The 20,833-nt window shown below is 37.2% G+C and overlaps 1 protein-coding gene across 1 annotated transcript in view; it reads right to left on the reverse strand.

Annotated features, from left to right (window-relative positions):
* The window catches only part of nrxn1a (neurexin 1a), a 1,764,001-nt gene that overhangs the window by 1,557,334 nt on the left and 185,834 nt on the right, over positions 1-20,833 (reverse strand). The window contains exon 6 of the mRNA XM_072265192.1: positions 18,002-18,019. Within this exon, the coding sequence (XP_072121293.1) occupies positions 18,002-18,019 (18 nt within the window). The remainder of the gene's footprint in view (positions 1-18,001; positions 18,020-20,833) is intronic.

Genomic DNA, 20,833 nt, shown 5'->3' on the forward strand with positions numbered 1-20,833 from the left:
CAGATGGAGGTTCATCACCATGGTCAGAAGTGAGGCAGGAGGGAGGGGGACTCCAAGCAAGGCTGAAACATCGAGGGATGAGGCCTCCTCTACCCAGAATCTTGTTAGCAAATGTGCAGTCATTGGAGAACAAAACTAAGGACCTAAAAGCAAGGGTGCTGTATCGTAGGGAAATGAAGAATTATGCTCTGTGTTTTACTGAGAAGTGACTTGCTCAGAATACACCAGATATGACGCTCAAACATAAAGGCTTCTCAATACACAAGATGGACCAAACAGCTGATATTGAAAAGGCAAAAGATGTATGTTTAGATGATAAACTCTCTCTGGTGCTCCAAAATTATGGTTTGTTGTACTTGTGTTCTCCCAACCTTGAACACCTAACGATCAAACACTGGCCATTCTATTTACCAAGAGAGTTCTCCTCTATGATCCTGACTGCAGATTACATACCACCAGCAGCCAACTATAATCAAGCACTTGAGGTACTACATGATGCCATCACCAAACAAGAAACAATCCACCACGATGCCTTTCATATCATAGTCGGGGATTTCAATCAGGCTTTTTTAACAAAAGAAATCCCTGACCAACTGACATCAACATATAACCTGTAGCATCGGAAGTCCCAACACACTAGACCACTACTATACTATGATGAGGAATGGCTGGCATTCCATACCCAGACTGAATTTCAGGAAATCTGATCACTTGGCTCTCATTCTCCTACCTAAATACAGGCAGAGGCTAAACAGCAAGGCTCCAGGGATAAAGACAGCAAAGGGGTGGTTGCGGAAGGCAGAGGAACGGCTATTAGATTGCTTTGAGTCAGTAGACTGGGCGTGTTCAAGGACTCATCTGTGGATCTGAATGAATACACCAGATTCATCATGGACTTTATAAAAAGTCATAGATGAGTGTGTTCCCACAAAAGCATTCAGAGTCTTCCCCAACCAGCAACCCTTGATGAATCATGAGATATGCAATCGGTGGAGGGCCAGTTCAGAGGCATTTAAGTATGCCCATTAAAGAAGTTACAAGATGTCTAGGTATGATCTCCAGAAAGCCACTTCATGGGTGAAGTGACAATTCCAAACTAAATTTGAATCAACAAAATATGCTTGACAGTTGTGGCAGGATTTGAATGCTCTTATAAAGTGAAATCAAGTGACATAGCTGACAACGTATTGTCACTCCCAGATAAGCTCCTATGCTTGCATTGACCTTCAAAACATGGAGGAACCACTGTGAACTCCCGGAGTCCTGGATAACCCTGTGACTTCAGTCTCTGAGGCCAACATGAGAGCATCCTTCAGGAGGATGGATTTACGGAAAGTATCCAGCCCAGAGCATCTGGCCAAGTACAGTACTAAAGATCTGTGCTGATCAAGTGGCTGGAATGTTCACTAAAATTTTTAACCTCTCGTTGCGAAAGTCTGAGTTACCTAGCTGCTTAGGCTTTGGTTATACCAGTGCCTAAGAAGAACATAGTAACCTGCCACAAATATTATCATCCAGTAGTTTTTACATCCATAGTAATGAACTGTTTTGGGATATTGGTGATGAACTATATCAACTCCTGCCTGAGAAGCAACTTGGATCCGCTCCAATTTCCCTGCCAGCACAACAGGTCCACAGCAGATGCCACCTCATTAGCTCTTCACTCAACCCTGGAACATCTGGACAGCAAAGATGTATATATCAGGATGCTCTTTATCGACTACAGCAAAGCTATCATCCCCTCAAAACTAATCAATAAACTTCATGACCTTGGCCTCAATACCCCCATGTGCAATTGCATCTTCAATTTCCTCACTTGCAGACCCCAGTCAGTCTGGATAACAATTTCTAAAATTCTAGCATTTAGATTAAATTAGATTATGAGGACACACAGTCCTCGTTTATTGTCATTTAGTAATGCATGCATTAAGAAATGATACAATGTTCCTCCAGAATGATATCACAGAAACACAAGACAAACCAAGACAAAGAAAAACTGACAAAAACTGCATAATTATAACATATAGTTACAACAGTGCAAAGCAATACCGTAATTTAACAAAGAACAGACCATGGGCACAGTAAAAAAAAAGTGCCTAAGTCTCTCGAAAGTCCCATCATCTCACACAGACGGTAGAAGGAAGAAAAAGAAACTCTCCCTGCCATGAACCTCCAGCTCCGCAGACTTGCTGATGCAGCACCCTGGAACTTCGAGCTTCCAACCAGCCCTCCGACACCAAGCACCATCTCTGCCAAGCGCTTCGACTCCGGCCCCGGCAACAGGCAATAGGCAAAGCAGAGGATTTGGGGCCTTCCCCTCCGGAGATTCTCGATCGCACAGTAGCAACAGCAGCGAAGCAGGCATTTCAGAAGTTTCTCCAGATGTTCCTACGTGCTTCTCACGTCTGTCTCCATCAAATCAGGATTGTGCATGGCCCCTACTTAACAAATATGATATCATTTCGGAGCGGCTGCGTGCACTGCATCGCGCCGCCATCTTCTCATCCCCACCAAAATAATTAAAAACCTATTGCATACAGTAAATAGTATAATTACCTTAAATGTACCCTCAAAGTGGAGGCAATGAGACTAAATATTGGGATAAAGCTAGTAACAATTACATTACAAAAATATGGGAAGTGAATTCATTGTCATCAGCCAGAGCATACAAACATTATACTGCAGTTGTGCAAGTCACTGGTGAGGACACACTTGGAGTATAGCTCGGTCACCTTTACAGTTCTTACTCACCTGGTTTCATCTATCATCACTTTCTAGCTATCCTCCTTCTCATCCCACCCCCCACCTTTTATTCTGTCATCTTCCCCCTTTATTTCCAATCAAAATGATTGTTCATTTCCATAGATGCTGCCTGACCTGTTGAGTTCACTCCAGAATTTTGTACGTGTTGCTTTGGATCTCCAGCATCTGCAGAATTTCTTATGTTCTTCAGATATACTCTAATTTCTTTGGATTAATTGTAGGAATAAAATGAGAAAATTAAACGGAAATACCACTGATAATGATTATTTCATTACTGAGGTTGGTAGTTTAGTGGTTCCAAGAATATAAGTTCAAAGTAAGTCTTGGCAATTTAAAATACAGTTTTGAGATGACCTAGTAAGGATAAACCAAAATCAAACTGATGGATTGTTGGAAAAGTCATCTGGATAACTTGGCACAGAACATCTGGATAACATGGCATAGAACATCTGCAGGGATTGTTCGCCCACTGTCACATCCCACAGAAAAATCAATGGAATCTTGCAATCACAACATAAAAACTTGTTTGAGTATTTGCAATAGTTGTTAGTACAAGTTATGACCTGAAATTGAAAGAACTTCCATTTTAGCATAATCAACATGATCTGATCAACATAGTAAAACAGGGCAATAGAAGACAACTTATTCATAAAATGTTGCAAAATTATATGTAGGTATATAGAAACATAGAAACAATGTACCTAATTAAATTACTTATTTTTAAAGACTCAATAAAGAAGGCCATTTTCTGTCTCTTTGGGACTTTAAAACTGCTTTCCTTTAATGTCTGGATTTTCCCCATCAAGCAATAAGCCATCCTTATCATTGAAAATCCTTACGTGATTGATCTCAAATGAAATTTCTAAATATACAGCTCGAGTGGAAAAGTTAGCAAAGTACATTTTAACCAGTATGGTGGAAGCACTAGCTGTACAATATCCCGGACATTGACTGAATTCATTTGGCAGCAGATAGTTGGACAGCAAGAATTAAATCCATGCCATGCCCAATTTTTTAAAAAATCTGTCATTAGTCTATAAATGGGACGGTCATCTTATATATTCATAGTATATAATTGGCTATTCTTTTGTTGTAAATTAATACAATGTGATGTTTCTTGCAATTGTTTTTTTCTGAAAATGAGGCTTTCATAATATTTTAACCCTTTCATTAAACAACCAGAACAATATATTTTGGGATATGGCTATCCAGCCAGTTATGTCCATACAAACAAAACAAAAATGACCATTCAACTTACTAGTTTGTAGTTCATGACCTTGCTAGGGTAAGGCATCTCAAATAATTGTCCAGGTTCTTATTACAAACTGTGTTGAGGACCCTGTCCCTACAACATATTCAGACAATGAGTTACAGATCTCATTAAACTCCTGCTGAAAAGATCTTGTGAATGCCCCTTGAAATCCCCCCAAATGTCTTAACAATTAAAAAAAAAATTACTAGGTTATAATGATTTAAATATAATAGATCTGTCCAGGTCCTTGAATTTGATTAAATCTCCTGTACACCCTTTTCCTCCAAAGAAAATTTCAATCCAGCCAATCTCCCTGGATGATTGGGATTCTACAGCTTTTGTGTTTATCATTATATATAAAAAAATAACTGCAATGGCCCTGAGTTGTTTGATCATAATCCAGGAAAACCTGATAATAACTCAAAAATTTAAAAGAATAAAAAAGCAGAAAAAAACCATGGGTTCATTATTTAGACCTCATCAACATCTTCAGAAGAGCCAAAAATCTGAAATAACGAACCACCTTCGTCAAGTGTTAACATTACAATTTTTTCTATTTTACCACACAATAAAAGCATGATAAAGGACACAAACACGAGGAAATCTGCAAATACTGGAAATTCAAGCAACACACATAAAAGTTGCTGGTGAACGCAGCAGGCCAGGCAGCATCTCTAGGAAGAGGTACAGTCGATGTTTCGGGCCAAGACTGACAAAGGCTGTCGGCCCGAAGCGTCGACTGTACCTCTTCCTAGAGATGCTGCCTAGCCTGTTGCGTTCACCAGCAACTTTTATGTGTGTTGCATGATAAAGGACACTGTGTTTCCTTTAATTCAGTATTCATCATCTCAGATATTAATGGAGATTCCTACTAATAACAACATCTAAAACCTTAATATGATGCTGTTACATGAACTGAATTCTTTGACAGTGATTCTGCTGGAGCAAAATGTCTTGACTACTTCTGCAAAGACACAATTCAGGAACAGTGTTACTAGCTATTAACTCTGCCATTGATAGTCCCAAGCCCAGCTGTGAAAGGAGGAGGTTAGGCATGGGGCTGGCAACCCATCCCTTAAAAACCAAGTGCCACAGAAACATCAACAAAGCTCATTCCTGTGAGAGGAAGGATCTTCACCTTGAAGATGGATGAAGTTGTGTGGTGAAAGCAAAAGCCACAGGGCTGATCAACTGTTAGCACAGGACAGGGGATTCTAGCAAGATGCTGTTGGCAGCCTGTGCCCCAGTAGGGGTGATAGGCTTAAGAAGCAGAAGTTATCAGCTATTGGGATGGACCAGTTTCTTTAAATTTTATTTCTTGATCAACTTTTCTGTGAAATTTATGGTTCATAACTATATTCTGATACTACTCATTAGCCTATTCTTTGATCAGAACTTCCCAAGTGAAAGCCCAGAATGCAGAACACAAAATAGACCCTGTAAAATTGGAGTTCTAAACCCAAACCATGTTTCCTCCTATTCAGCTTAATTTGTGGAATTCCGGGAGCTGTTGTGAGATCCACAGAGATTTTATTCCCAATTATATCTGCTGTAAAGTTCATTTTCATGCAGAAGTAATTACAATTCTGTAAATAGAGAGGAAGACCGGCTTCATAATATTCCTTCTTCAAACATTGCAAAGAATATGGTCATAAATCTCGTTGACCTTACTTTATGAATAGCAGCAATAATAATTTGCATAATAATAATCACTATAGATTAAAAATAGCTCATTGTAAAACACTTTGTGCCATCAAGAAAACATGAAAGACACAAGACAAAATCTTATTTTCTTTGTCACTGATAATGAACAAAAAGTCACAGTCTCTATTAATTCATCAGCGCCTTTAAATAAGAATTGTTAAGTACCAGTGTCTGGAATCAAGTCAGTATGGAATGACATCTATTCCATATCCTTTTAGTATAGAATGACATATAAGCAACAATGTGGAGAAATGCAAACATAGTAGATAGGAAAAGTAAAAGTAACCAAATTATTATTGCTCAGTTAGTAATTTGTTTTTAGCTTTGTCAAATACGTATGTGTTATTGCATTGCTATTCAGCTTCCAACATTTTATTAGGTTTGTTCAGATTATCTTCCATTCTTTCTTCTCTCTGTCACCATGTGACATTTGGAATGTGTTTTGTTTTTGCTGTTGATATTGAAAGGGATCAGCAAAAGTACCTCCCAATGATGGCACAGCCATTCACATTGTAAACATAACCAAGGACACCTCTTTGCATGAAAACAGTAGAAAACAATTATTCAGCCACTTGGAATTTGATTTTCAAGTAATTTAACCAATTATCAAATTGAAATTAAATTGCCAAATCTAATTGTTCATTAAAGTGAGCTTCAGTTTCTTCTGCTATTTATTTTTATAGTATTGCTTTCAATGCCCTAGGCTATGGATTCACAACGTGTGCACATGCCTGAATGGCTAGTGATGATGAATTAAGTCCTAGAATTTCCCCTATTATTCAATTTTGAAGATTTATGAGTGATCCCAATCATACTTGATGCATATGGGTTTTGGGTACCACTCTTGGGCAGCATCGAAAAGCTGGGATTCTAGCAGACTTAATACTCATTAAATTATGAAAATAGATATAAACTACTGCAACCTGCCATATGCATTTTGATGCAAGTTAGTTAGCACAGCACAACCATCAAACCAATACAATGGAACCAAACTCCTTTCTTTGAGGACATCGCCTCTTTGTGTGGGCTAAATAATATAAACACCTTACTTGTGTATATATTGAAATGCTCTGTAATTTGAAGGAACTGCAATTAAAGAGTAGTTCGCTCTAAAGTTATGCAAATATATTTAATTGAAAATATAATTGTTTCTTTTTGTTTCGTTGAAATACCAAACGCTTTTATGTCACTTCTGAAACAATAGTGTATTGAAGCAATCAATTGAAATAGAGGAGCTTTCCATCTAAATAGGAAAAGCAAGATAAAAGCACCAGATTCATTCTCAATAAACAACTCAATATGCAAGCTGTTTTTAAAGGTGTTCACTTTTTGGAAGACACATATAGTAAGTTCCTTGAACCCTTTGAGAAACAAAAAAGCCAGTATTTTCAGTCACTGCTATACAGCATCTAACTTGTTTGCTGTCATTGCTGACTGAGATCAAGAACACAAGTTGTACAATCACTGAAAGTGAGCCCACAGATTGTGGAATCAGTTCACTACTCTACTACCAATTGCTCAAGATTCCTGTCTTCAGGAATAAGTTTTAGTATTATTCTATGAAACTTGCCGTTCTATAAAAATAAACAGTTTGCCCTAATCCATGAGTTTTGGCATAGGTTTTTGTGAACAATGGGAAGGGAATGGGTTTATACTGAATACAAATCTCATATGATAAAATTTAACTTATTTATTAAATACAGCCAGTCACCAGGTTATGACAGGGTTCCAATCCTGAGAACTGTTTATAACCAGAACTGCTTCTCAGTCAGATTGGTGGGAAGATGGGTCACCAACCAGTCTCACTGCCTCAGTGATTGAGCTAGTGAGTCTGCACAGTTCTCCCTGCCCTTCTTGGCCCCACCCAGCTCCCAATTCAGGTGGCCGGGTGGGGCATGGGGTGGAAAGGCAGAATTGCCCCATTCTGATGTAGCAACAGATACTTGCAGATTCACAGCAGCAGGACAAATCTATTCTCCCAGTCTTCCAAATATTGTTTATATGTTTAGGGTATCATAAATCAAGAGTGAGCTTTGAAATAATTCCTTAAATATTCACTGGCTCCAATTGACACATCGAGCTTTATTACACCAGCAGTTGGTCTGCAGTCCTCTGTAGCTTGATGGACAAGTGCTCATCTAAATTCTTCTTACATGTTGTGAAAATACCTGCCCCTACCACCCACTCAGACTACATACTTCAGATGCCAGTTCCCCTCAAGTGCAAATAATTTCTTCTCAAATCCCTTCTAAACCTGTTGTTCCTAAATCTAAACCAAAAATCTGAATACCTCTATATTGGAAAAAAACTTTTCTACCAACTACCCTATCTATGCTCTTCATAATTTCATACAGCCCTACCAGGTATCTCCTCATCACCTGCATATCCTGAATAAACAAAACCTATCCACCTTTTCCTTATAGCTGAAATGCTCCATGCCAGGTAAAATTCTGGTGAATCTTTGCACCCTCTCCAATGCAATCATGTTCTTCCTATAGTCTGGTGGCTGGCCAGCATTATATAAGTATTTAATGACACTTCTGAAAAAGATAGTGTATGAAAAAAATCAATTGAATTAGAGCAGCTCTCCTTCTAAATGGGAAAAGGGAGATAAAAGTACCAAGAATCATTCTCAATAAACAATCCACTGTGTTGTCTGTTTCTAATACTGTTCACTTTTTTTTGGAAACACATAGCAATTTCCTGACATGAAAGTACTTTGTGATGAACAGTGTGTGTATGTATATATCACCATATACTACCTTGAGGTTCATTTTTTGCATGTATTCACAGTAGAACAAAGAAATACAATACAATCAATGAAGAACTAGACAAGAGACAAAGATTGACAAACAACTAATGTGCAAAAGACTAACTGCACAAATACAAAATAATAAATAAATAAATGATACTGAGAACAGAAGTTGTAGATTGTGGAATCAGTTCAGAGTTTAGATTTTTTACACTGGTTCTGAAGCCTGATGACTATTCCTGACCTGGTGGTGTAGGACCTAAGGTTCCTGTACTTCCTTCTCGATGGCAACAGAAAAAAGGGAGCATAGCCTGGTTGGTGAGGGTTTTCGGTGATGGATGTTGCTTTGTTGTGGCAGTGCTCCTTATAGATGTGCTCAGTAGTGGGGAGGGCTTCGCCTGTGATGGACTGGTCTATATCCACCACATTCTGTAGGCTTTTCCAACCTTAGACAGTGGTGCTTCTATACCAGGCTGTTGGTTATGCAACCAATCAGGGTATTCTCCACTATGTAGCTATAGAAGTTATTCAAAGTTTTAGATGACATGCTGAAACTGTGCAACTTCTAAGAAAGAAGAGATATTGCCATGCCTACTTTGCAATAGCATGAACACACTGATCCTGAACAGATCCTTTGATATGATAACACCATGGAATTTAAAGTTACTGACCCTCTCTACATCTGATCCCTTAAGAAGGACTAGCTCATGGATCTCTGGTTTCTTCCTCCTGTAGTCAATAAACAGCTCTTTGGTTTTGCTAGAGAAGTTGTTGTCTTATGTTTTATGAAGTTGCAGCATAATCTCCCAGCTCTTATACACTGTGCCCTGGTACTGATGTCAAGTATCTGCATGCTTTCACCTCCTTATTTACCTGTGCTGCCACCATCAGGGATTCTATTACTTGTACACAATTTTCTGTTATTCAATACTCCCAAGGGCATTCCCATTCATTTTGTATGTTCTACCCTTATTAGTCCACCTAAGTGCATCACCATGCACTTTTCAGGATTACCGGCCATCTGCCATGGGCCTCTCCCATCTCCAATATCATCCAGCCTAAAACTATTCCTCCTCACCAGCAACCACATCACCAAGCTTCATATTATTTGCAAACTTACAAATCAGAACTCATACATTCATATCCAAATTGTAACTACGATCAAAGATCTGCGCTATAACATGAGACACAGAGTTCCAATCATGAAACAGAACTACACCTCTCCCTCTGTCTCCTTTTACTAGGTCAATCGTGGACTCAATTTACGAATAGATCAATTCTGATCCCCTGTGCTCAGTTTACCAATAGATCTATGTTAGATCAGCTTCAAATTGAGGTCCTCATCAACTGCTTTACAATATTTATCAAGTGCATGATTCTCATTAGTATATTTTGTAACCTCTGAAAATAATCAATTTGGCTAAACAGCCTTTACAAAGAAAGTCATGCTATCCTTAGTTAATTCCTGTCTTTTCAAAGGCAAATTAATTTGTGCCTTAGAACTTTTTTTTAAGGCAGCAATTTCTATATCACTGCTCATAAACTTACCAGTCTGCAACTACCTGTTTTTTTCCTGATACATCCTTAATAAAAGTACCAAATTTGATCTCCTCCATTCAATTGCACCTACCACAAGCATAACGGATGTCTGAAGATCATTAATTTATTTATATCTAGAAGAATAGAACTGATCAGAAGCAGCATTGCCTCTTAGAGATATTTTGGATGTAGGTCACACCGTGTCATTTTCTCCCTCTCTAAAAATCTATTCCTTCATTTCATAACTGTTAATATGTAAAGTTTTAAACTTGTTCAAATGATACAAACAGTTAACTAGACTAAAATCCATGACTTCAAATGGTAATTCAGCATGGGTTCTATGTTCACAGGAAAATATTCATAAGCTGATTTATGTCACAATAATTTAAGTGAAAAAGAAAATCTGCATTTTTCTCAAATGACGTTTCTTCTGTTTCCCAAGACAATGTGCCCTATGGTTAATTTGGAATAATGGGGTTATGAGTATTTCACTTTATCAATTAACAACCAAATGCAACATAAAACAGTGCAGCACACTTTGGTCCATGATGTTGTATCCAACTAAACTAATGTCTTCTGCCCATCCTTCCATATGCCTATCAAGGAGTATCTTGAATGGCCTCATCATACAGTATTTGCCTCCACCAGCAACCCAGGCAGCACATTTTAGGCACCCACCACTCTCTGTGTAATAATCCTGGACCGCACATCTCCTTTGACTCACTCCCTCCCACCTTTAATTCATGCTTACTATTATTAGGCATTTCCAACCTGAAAAAGATATGGGCTGGCCATCTATGCCTCTTACGATCTTGTAAACTTCTAACGGATCTCACATCAGCATCCACCGCTCAGAAAAAGCAACTCAATTTAGTCATTTATCTTTAAAGCACATGTCCTCTAATCCAGGCAGCATCTTCTGCAGCCTCTCCAAAGCTTCAACATCCTTCCTATAATGAGGTAACCAGAAGTGAACTGAATTCACCAGGTGAAGCCTTCCTAGGTGAATAAAGCTGCCATACAATATTCCAGCTCTTGAACTCAATTCCTTGCTTAGTAAAGGTAGATATACAATATGCTTCTTCACCAGCTTATCAACCTGTGTCAACACTGTCAGAAAATTATGGAAGTGCAACCCAAGATCTCTCTTGCCATCAACAGTGTAGTTTTTACATTGGATCTCACAAAGTGCAACATTTCACATCTGGCCACGTTAAGCTCTAACTCATTTTACTGCCGTTTATCCACCCATATCTGCAACAGATCTATATCCTGCTATCACTTTTGGCAGTTTTCCACACCACCAACCTTTGTATTATCTGCAAATTTACTGACCCACCCAACTATATTTTCATCAGTCGCACAATGGAATCCTACGGAACACCATTAGTCACAGAGACCTCCAGCAAGATGTACTGCAGTTCCATCAACCACTATTCCATCTTCTATAAGCAAATGATTTCTGATCTCTTTTAGACAACATTTGTAAGTATCAGAAACTACTTTCTTGTTTTTTGTGTGTATTGTGAAGCTTCTTTAAAATCAACAAAGTTTATATGACAAAGGCACTAATGTTATAGCTATCATGATACATGCAACTTTTATTGGTGGTGTTATAAATTATTGTTGACAGAAGTTAAAGTTGTTTGAAGTTCATGTGAACAGACATCTTGCTACAACTAGGACAGGAGATTCCATCATAGTGTAAAATGTGCTGTAATTTCCATGTACAAGAACCACCCACCCCCCTTCAAGATTGAACCAGTTAGCACAGATGTGGTTCATTACTGTGCTTGGCTCATTGAGAATATGTATTTCTGCTTGGTCCATTTCACTCAGGTAGGTGCCAAACAGAATCGTGCACTTGTGATCAATACTTCAACCAAATTTAGGTTCATATTACTGACAGTGAAATGCATATTAATTGAATTCTCAGCACAGTTAAGTCCAATGCTACATTATGCATACACATTACGTAAAGTGGCAGTCCTTACAAACTATAAACATTCTACCATTACTGATATTGAATATTTACATTCTTTTGGAAATGCAGGTTAGTGTTTAAACTCTCAAATGGTTTCACAATTCTTTTATTTCCCTTTAATTATCTCCTGTCCACAAACAGCCTAATAACAAAAATGTACCACATCATGACACAAGTGCAAAAGTATGTCTGCTGACATCTACTGGCTGCCTTCAGTTAACTTTCTGGGATCTGAGGAAATTAATAGGAAGCAAAACCCACATGACTAAGTCTGCAGCCAAGCCACCAACTCAATGAAGCAGATAGAATGCCCCTTAAAAGACAATTAGATTGACATGGGTTATTAGAGTCCAATCGCTTCTCTCACTAAAATTAAACTCATTCAAGATACGATCAAAGAAAGAATGATTTTGTTCCAACCCTCTTCACATTGCTGGGGGATGGGTGTAGTAGGAGAATGCAATAAAATTTAAATTTTAAAATCTTCCTTCCACAATTCCACTTTCTATTTTCAGAAAGTCCCTACAATTACTGATGGGGAGAATCACAGATCTTCTCAGAATCACAATATAGTCCACACTGAAACTCTGAATGCAAGAACCACTCATATCACCTGGGTAAGAATGGTGATAATTTTTTTTGGGAGCGGGGGAGATGATGGAATTAGTTTAACCCATGGAACAGAGAAGAAATATATTTAGTTAGCTTGAAAGTCAATCACAGCTTCTATTCCTGGTTTTGTGGAATTAGTGCCTTGAAAAATAAGTTTGCTTTGCAATACATTTTTAGGCTACCATTAAAGGACTCCTTCAAAGTTCATTTGAAGTGAATAATGGATCCATAAGTTACCCAAAGACATTCAGTCACTGGTAAATGATGTTTTAGGCAAGAATAGGGCATTTCACCCTTGGAGATTTCCCTGTTCTTTCAGCTTTCTGCTACAATTAACTAATTTAATATATTCTCAAAACAACCACAGGCAATTCATTGTTAGCACTAACATTATATCCAAAGAGCAAGTTGTTAATGTACTCTTCAAGCATTATGGACAGACGGAGCAGAAATTTGTTAATTAACACTGACTGTTCTAAGATAAAATGACAAAAAACTAAGTGTTCAGATGTTGAATCTCAAGCTTACTGATAAATTGGTGAACCAGTTTCATCTCCCCATTGAAATAATCCACAGGTGAATCATGGATTTATTAAGGTTTACCAACGGCTAAGCTGGTTCATGCGGTGTTTTAGGTGCATATAGGTGGATAAGTACCAAACCAATAATGCATGAAGACTGCAGTCAGTAGTACTGAGTCAATGATCAAAATCAAATGACTAGAATAGAAAAGAGACTAGATTTTGTTTAAAAGAAAACAGATATTTTGCAATAAAAATTGAAGTCACCTGTTCTTGGCATTTTTCCTATTTAATAATAACTCCATTAACTTTGACTGCATTAATTTATTGATTTTTTTTTACCATATCATTAGGCCTTCAATGGCCTTGAATTGAAAAGCTGGACAGTAAAATTTGACCTACGGATGCACTCAATAGGACACAACAGAAGCCCATCAACAGTCAGCATTTGCCTGTGAAAATAATGTAAAATATTCTTCAAAACAGAACTGAAGCTCAAAATTGTTGGTAGTGAAGGGCAGAATAACAACTTCTGAAATTCTATATTCAAAATAAATACAATTCTATTGTATACAGTAGGTAGTAAAATTACCTAAAATGTATCCTCAAAATGGAGGCAATAGACTAAATTTTAGGAGAGAGCTAATAATAATTAAATTAAATAAATATAGAAAGTGAATTTATTCTTGTCATCAGCCAGGGCATTACATATAAGAATTGGAACATTATACTGCAGCTGTGCAAGTCATTGGTGAGGACACACTTGGAGTACTGTGTACAGTTTTGGTCACCTTGTTATGAAAAAGATATAGTTAAATTGTAAAGCATGCCAGAAAGACTCACAAGGACTAGAGGGCCTAAGTTGTAGAGAGAGGCTGGCCAGGCTAGGTCCTTATTGTTTTGAATGTAGGAGAGTAAGGTGGGGGAGGAAAGAATGTTACAGAAATATTGAAAATTATGACAGGCATAGGTAAGGTGAGTGGTAACAGTCCTTTGCCCAGAGGAAAGATGTCCAAAACTAAGGGATATAAATATAAGGTGTGAGGGGTAAGATTTAAAAGGGAACTGAGGGGTAGCTTTTTCACAGAGAGATGGTAAAGTACATGGAATGAGATGCCAGCAGAAATGCTTGAGGCAGGTACAATTGTACCATGTACTGTAGCAAGCACTTGGATAGATTTATAGAGAGCGAGGTTCTTGAGTAGGGGTTCCCAACCTTTTTTATGCCATGGACCAATACCATTAAGCAAGGGGTCCATTGACCCAGGTTGGGAACCCCTACTCTAGAGGAATATGGACCGAATGCAGGAAATTTCGACTAGTGATGTGGACAGCATGGTTGGCATAGATTTATTGGGCTGAAGGCATTAATTCTATGTTGATTGCTCTATGCTTCCATGACACGCAGAGGGCTCAGATGCTGAGAACACCTTCACTGTATAGTATTAAAAATGAACAGCTTCCAGAGGAATGAAATGCAGCTACTGCATCAAAATCAGCTCTATGGTGGTCACAGACTCTTAACCAGTTCTTACTAAAAGTGCTACAGATTTTAAATAATTTAAAGAGTTTAAAGAAAATCTTTATTTGTCATATGTACATCAAAACATATATCGAAATGCACACTCAAAGGATTTGCTAGGGAGCAGCCCACTAATGTCATCAAGCTTCCAGCCCATCCGAATTTGGCATGTGGGAGGAAACCAGAGAAGCTGGAGGAAACAAATGCAGTCACACGGAGAACGTACTTACTCCTCTTAGACAGCAGTAAAATTTGAACTCCAAGTGCCTGTTGCAGGTGCTGTAACATATTAAGCTAACTGCGACATTACTGTGCCACAACATCTAATAGATCTTAATCTATTTAATGTTCTCAAGTTGTCAACTATTTTAGGAGTTTAATCCTGAACTAACTTCATAATTTTTTTAAATTTAGACCTTGATCTCAACAAAGAATTTACAAAATAATGAATTATTTTTGCACCACGTTATGTATGTTATCAATATCCCAGCGAGTAAACTTAAATATTGAAAATGTAAACTACAAAGTGCTACCTACCATAATTTTAAATGAATAAATAATTGTTAGATTTTGGTTCTGTTATCTGTTCATTCATTCACTTAAGCTTGTGCAGATCATGGTAGAATGTCAGTAACTTAAGCTCAATAAGCCAAATATATAGAGTAGTAAGGGTTAGTACGTTGTGCTGCTGCATTGGTGCTGGAAGCATGGCAACACTAGTGGGTTAACCCTACACATACTCAGACTGTGTTGGTCGGCTACTCCAAAAATGCATTTCACTGAATTTTTCAATGTTTCGAAGTACTTGTGACAACTAAAGCTAACATTTATACTTAAATATATTTCTAGCTGATTAATATAAAGCAAGTTATCAAAACAAATTCAGGATTCAGTAATCCTGAGCCATAATTTAGTTGGCAAACGATGTTTCCAAGACAAGGACTTTAAAAAATTAAACAGATTAAAATATTTCTAGCTTCTTTGATGAAGATAGTGTTGTTAGTGTTTCCTTCCATTCTTACAGAGAGAGAAGCGTAACATCAATACAAAAAGTTTTATGGTGACTGCACATTTATTACATCTGGAACATGGCTGCTATTATTAGATATTATAGATATAAATGTTAAAAACTGGTATTTATCATTTTAACTTAAGTATACTTTTGTTCAATATACTTCAATAAACTACAAGCAAAAAGCAATAACAATATTCACATTTCAAGCATCTGATTTATTAATCATCTTTACAGATACATGGGAAGCTAGAAACAAATAAGAGCCCGTGTCTGTAGCCAAACTGACAAAACATATTACTTGAAAATTGATCCTCGAATGCCTGTTTTTCATGCATAAATCATGCATAATGAGCATTTTGCAATACTTTTAAATTTTTTCCACCTATTTTCTGCTGAAACCCTGCCCAAATGGAAATTGAACCAACTGTCTCCTGCCACATTTCCCACCAAAATGTAATTTCCTTAATGTATTCTGCACAGTTATCATCAGAGTTCGAACTTCACTTCCTATGTCATTTGTAAGGGGACTGTATGTCCTTCCTGTGGAATGCAAGTGTTTTCTCTGAGTGCTCTGGTTTCCTCCCACAGTCCAAAGGTGTACCAGTTAGGTTAATTAGTCATTGTAAATTGACTCATGATTAGGCTAGTGTTAAATCGGTGGTTACAGGGTGGAATGGCTCGGAAGGCCAGAAGCATCTATTCTGCACTGCATCTCTAAAATAAATAAATTAAATTAATAAGAGTTACTAACTTAAGGCCTTTGTGGAAAAAACATTACAATAATGGAAAAACAAGAATTTCACTGTCTTAAAAGTAGTGAACTGTGCATGAATTGAAATATTTGTTTTTTTAATATAAAGTAGCACAACTGGCAACTTCTATTAAAACAAAAAATCTGTGTACACTTTGTAAAGATTGAGATGCAATGAACTGCTCACTGTAACTCACTGACCCCTGGATGTATAGACCTGATGTTGCCACTGATCACAGGACTAGAGGATACAATCTAAACCACTTCATTAAACTTACAGTGGGCTATATCTCCATGTACTGCTAGAAGTTAATCCTCCCACCTCTCTATGGCAGCTGAAGAGACCTCTGAAAAGTGCTTACCTATTTCCTTGACCATCGAACAAGGAATTGCTATATGTAAAATATCCTAGTCATGTTTTAACAGCCTTAATGGGGAGCGAACTTCAATAATGATTTCTTAAAGCTAAGATGACCAAATTTGATGACATTTTCTGTGGCTTAGAATTTTGCAATAGTGCCATATAGAGTTTTTTTAGGGCACAAATTAGCTGAAGTACAATATCTAGACATGAAAATATTATTTTCAGAGCTTCACAATATTAATACCAATAGGGCAGCTTGGTTGAATTATTGAGAAAATTAATCAGTGTTTTACCTATAATAGACCTTGTTCAGAGGACCATTATTAAAAACTGACAGGGATTTTAAATCACAGTTAACTTTCCAATAAGATTCTGGCTCAAAGTTGACCAACACCTGGTGTTTGCCTGACCTAACATACTTAAATTCCTTTTCATGTATTTTTTAAATGGAAGGCAGTATATTTTTAAAGACTAATGCACAGAATGATTAAGATCTGGATTTGACCAACTAGAAGGGCATTTGAATCACTGCTTCCAAAAAGGAATTAGGATGGGGCTTGATATGTAATAGTTGGCAGAGCCGCAGTCAAAGGAGAGGGAATGTAATTTTATAAATTTAGCTCTGTAAGGATGCAAGGACTAGATTGGCTACGGTGCACTCCTATGTTCGAGTGATTCTGCAAGCAGGCATCGTGAGAGTTGGGTAGATCTGATCAAATGGAGGCAAAGTTATCTAATGCAGAAAAGAATTGTGGAAATTATGACTTTGGTTCTACAACTGATAAGAAACCCTTATATGTACATCTGTCCATCGGTGCCCGTCATTCGTTCACCAGCAGGGCTGACTGGGTACTCATCAAACTTCGGGATAAACCATTGACAGGTAATTTCAAAAATGCCAGTCAGACATAAAACAGACATAATTACATGGAATTTTTTGTCTTGTGAACGACAAAACAAAAACATATTTAGTCTTAAGTGGTAAATTGTCCACAATATGTATTCATACTGAATCTTAAAATGTTTGCATTGCTTAACTTTTAAAAACATTTAACTTAATATCATATAAATTCATATATTTTACTGTGCCATTGGCTTGCAATTAATAGCACTAGATGAACAAAAAGCTGATACCATTTTGAAAAGGAATTTGTTTAAAATTTTTACATCTTACCACCAACAAAAAACAAGCTTATAAAAGTAAATCGTGTGAAGCACCCACCTTCAACATAGTTGTCTTCTGTGTGCACAGGCAGGGAAGGAGAAAAAGGAAAAAGACTCATTAAGCAGCATGCAAATTGGAGTTTGCCTCTGCATGTTCTGATCATGCAAGGCATTAAACACAACATGCAAGTGTTCCATCAACAACATTGAACAGAAATAAGCGTGAAAGAAGCAGTGCTCTTTAAAAGTCAGCATAATTGGAAAAAAGAAACAATATATAAAGGGAAGAAAGTGCAGTCTGCCTCTAAAGGCTTAAGTGGGTACATATTTTTTTAAAACTGTCAGGAAAGCTGAATTAGAAACAATAGACATAAAATTATTACTCTTGCATTTCCCATTCTTAATTAAACTTTTAAGACAGATTCACAGGATTTTAGAATTACAACTTCTATATACTTGAAAAGCAAAGAAGATACTAAAGCTAAACCAACAAAATATTCTATTGAATAAAGCAAATGAAGCCATTATGCAAATACTTATCTAAAACAATTGCATAATTTAGCAATATAGCAATTTTGTAAAAAAGAGGATAATTTCATATTTCATTTCTACCATTTTTCAAGTTTTCATGCAACTATCCATTGCACCACACATCATCTAAAACAAAAGATTAAGTTACTTGCACAATAGTGTCTTAATGAAAGGCAGAAGTTTAATGACAATTTATTGAAATTTGTACTGCACTGATTCAAAAACCGTAACAATGAGTTTGGTCCATAAATTTTATTAAATTACAGAACTAATGAGCTTGCTTCATAATTCAATTTTTATGCCTACTATTCCTTAGCAAAGTATTTATATTTAAACAAAAATAGAAAATGTTGAAAATATTCAGGCTAGGAGGAGTTTATCATAGTGGACTGGACTTCACAACCTCTACATTCTACTCAACAGCTTACTTTCTTTATGTTCTCACCCTATAACTGCCTAAATTGACTCACTGACCACATTACATTGTACACAGCTTAACGCCATAGTTAAACCAGGTTGCCCATATCAAATATATCCCCACCACACCCTCTCTGCAGTTTTTCAAGCTTCCTTCGCCTCCCTTTCAGTTCTGACGTTGTTGTCTATGCAGCCTGAATTACTGCCTATTTGCAGCACCTTCTGCTGTTAGTTTAGATTTCCTGCATTGCTGCTCTTTTCATCTTCAAGTATTTATTCTTCACTGTTCCATACATAATCCTTTATTACTCTATAAAGAGACAAAATTAAATAATCAAATAGCATTTAAACACTCCCCATTCTCTTTGCTCTACCTTATCTTATACTCGATGAAACATGTTGCATCATGATTCTAACCGCAAACACACAAATCTAGCATCTCATCTATCAAAATTTCATAAATTAAACATAATTTTGAAAAAGTTTATTTTAAATTATATAACACATAGATCCTAGAGGTGATATAATGTTCTAATAAAATAAGGCCATAAGGTCATAAGATATAGGAGCAGAATTAGGCCATCTAGCCCATTGAGTCTGCTCCACCATTTCATCACGCAGATCCATTTCCCTCTCAGCCCCAATTTTCTGCCTTCTCCCCATATTCTTAACTAATCAAGAATCAATCAACCTCTATCTTAAATATACCCAATGACTTGGGCTCCACAGTCACCTGTGGCAAAGAATTCCACAGATTCACCACTCCCTGGCTAAATAAATTCCTCCTCATCTCTGTTCTAAATGGATGTTCCTCTATTCTGAGGCTATGTCCTCTGGCTCTACACTCCCCCATCATCCTCTCCTAATCTTCCCTTTCAATATTCAATAGCTTTTAATGAGATCCCCCCCACCCTTCTGAATTCCAGTGATTATAGGCCCACAGCCATCAAAAGCTCCTCACATAAATTATTCAATCCCAGAATCATTTTTGTGAACTTCCTTTGAACCCCCTCCAATGAAAGCACATTCTTTCTTAGATAAGGAGTCAAAAACTTCTCAGTATGTTCCAAATGAGGCCTCACCAGTTCCTTATAGAACATTAACATTACATCTTTGCTCTTATATTCTAATCCTCTCAAAATTAATACTAACATTGCATTTGCCTTCCTCACCACTGGCTCAACCTGCAAATTAATCTTTAGGGAATCCCGCATGAGGACCCTCAAGTCTCTTTGCACCTCAGACTTTTGAATTTTCTTTTTACTTAGAAAATAGTTCGTTTTTATTTCTTCTACCAAAGTGCATGACCACACACTTTGTGACACTGTATTCCATCTGCCCATCCTCCTAATCTTACTGAAACCTCTCTGCTTCCTCAAAACTACCTGCACCTCCACATATCCTTCTATCGTCTAATAGCTTGTATCGTCACAAAACCATTAATTCCTTCATCCAAATTATTGACATATACTGTAAAAAGAAGCAATCCCTACACAGACCCCTGTGGAACATAATACTCACCAGCAGGCAACCAGAAAAGGCTCCTTTTATTCCCACTGTTTGCCTCCTGCCAACCAGTCACTGCTTTATCTGTGATAGTATCTTTCCTGAAATACCATGGGCTCTTAACTTGTTAAGCAGCCTCATGTGTAGCAACTCATCACAAAATGTAGCATTATAATTAATGGACAGCAGCTCAGTACTTTTTCCAAAATATTTATAAAACCTAAAGTACTGCTGCACCACCAAGTTATTTGCCTAATATTTTCCAGGAAACTGAAGCTCAAACATGTTCTCTGTTTGGTTAATTATATGGCATAGAGTTATTATACACCAAATGTATCATTTGCTTTTAGTTGTGCTGCAGTTTACTTTTGCCATAAGCAATCCATACTTGATGCACACTTCTGAAGTGGAACTCAGAATTCGAATCAAATTTATC

The sequence above is a fragment of the Mobula birostris genome, chromosome 8 (assembly GCF_030028105.1).
Source record: "Mobula birostris isolate sMobBir1 chromosome 8, sMobBir1.hap1, whole genome shotgun sequence".
Classification (NCBI taxonomy): Eukaryota; Metazoa; Chordata; class Chondrichthyes; order Myliobatiformes; family Myliobatidae; genus Mobula; species Mobula birostris.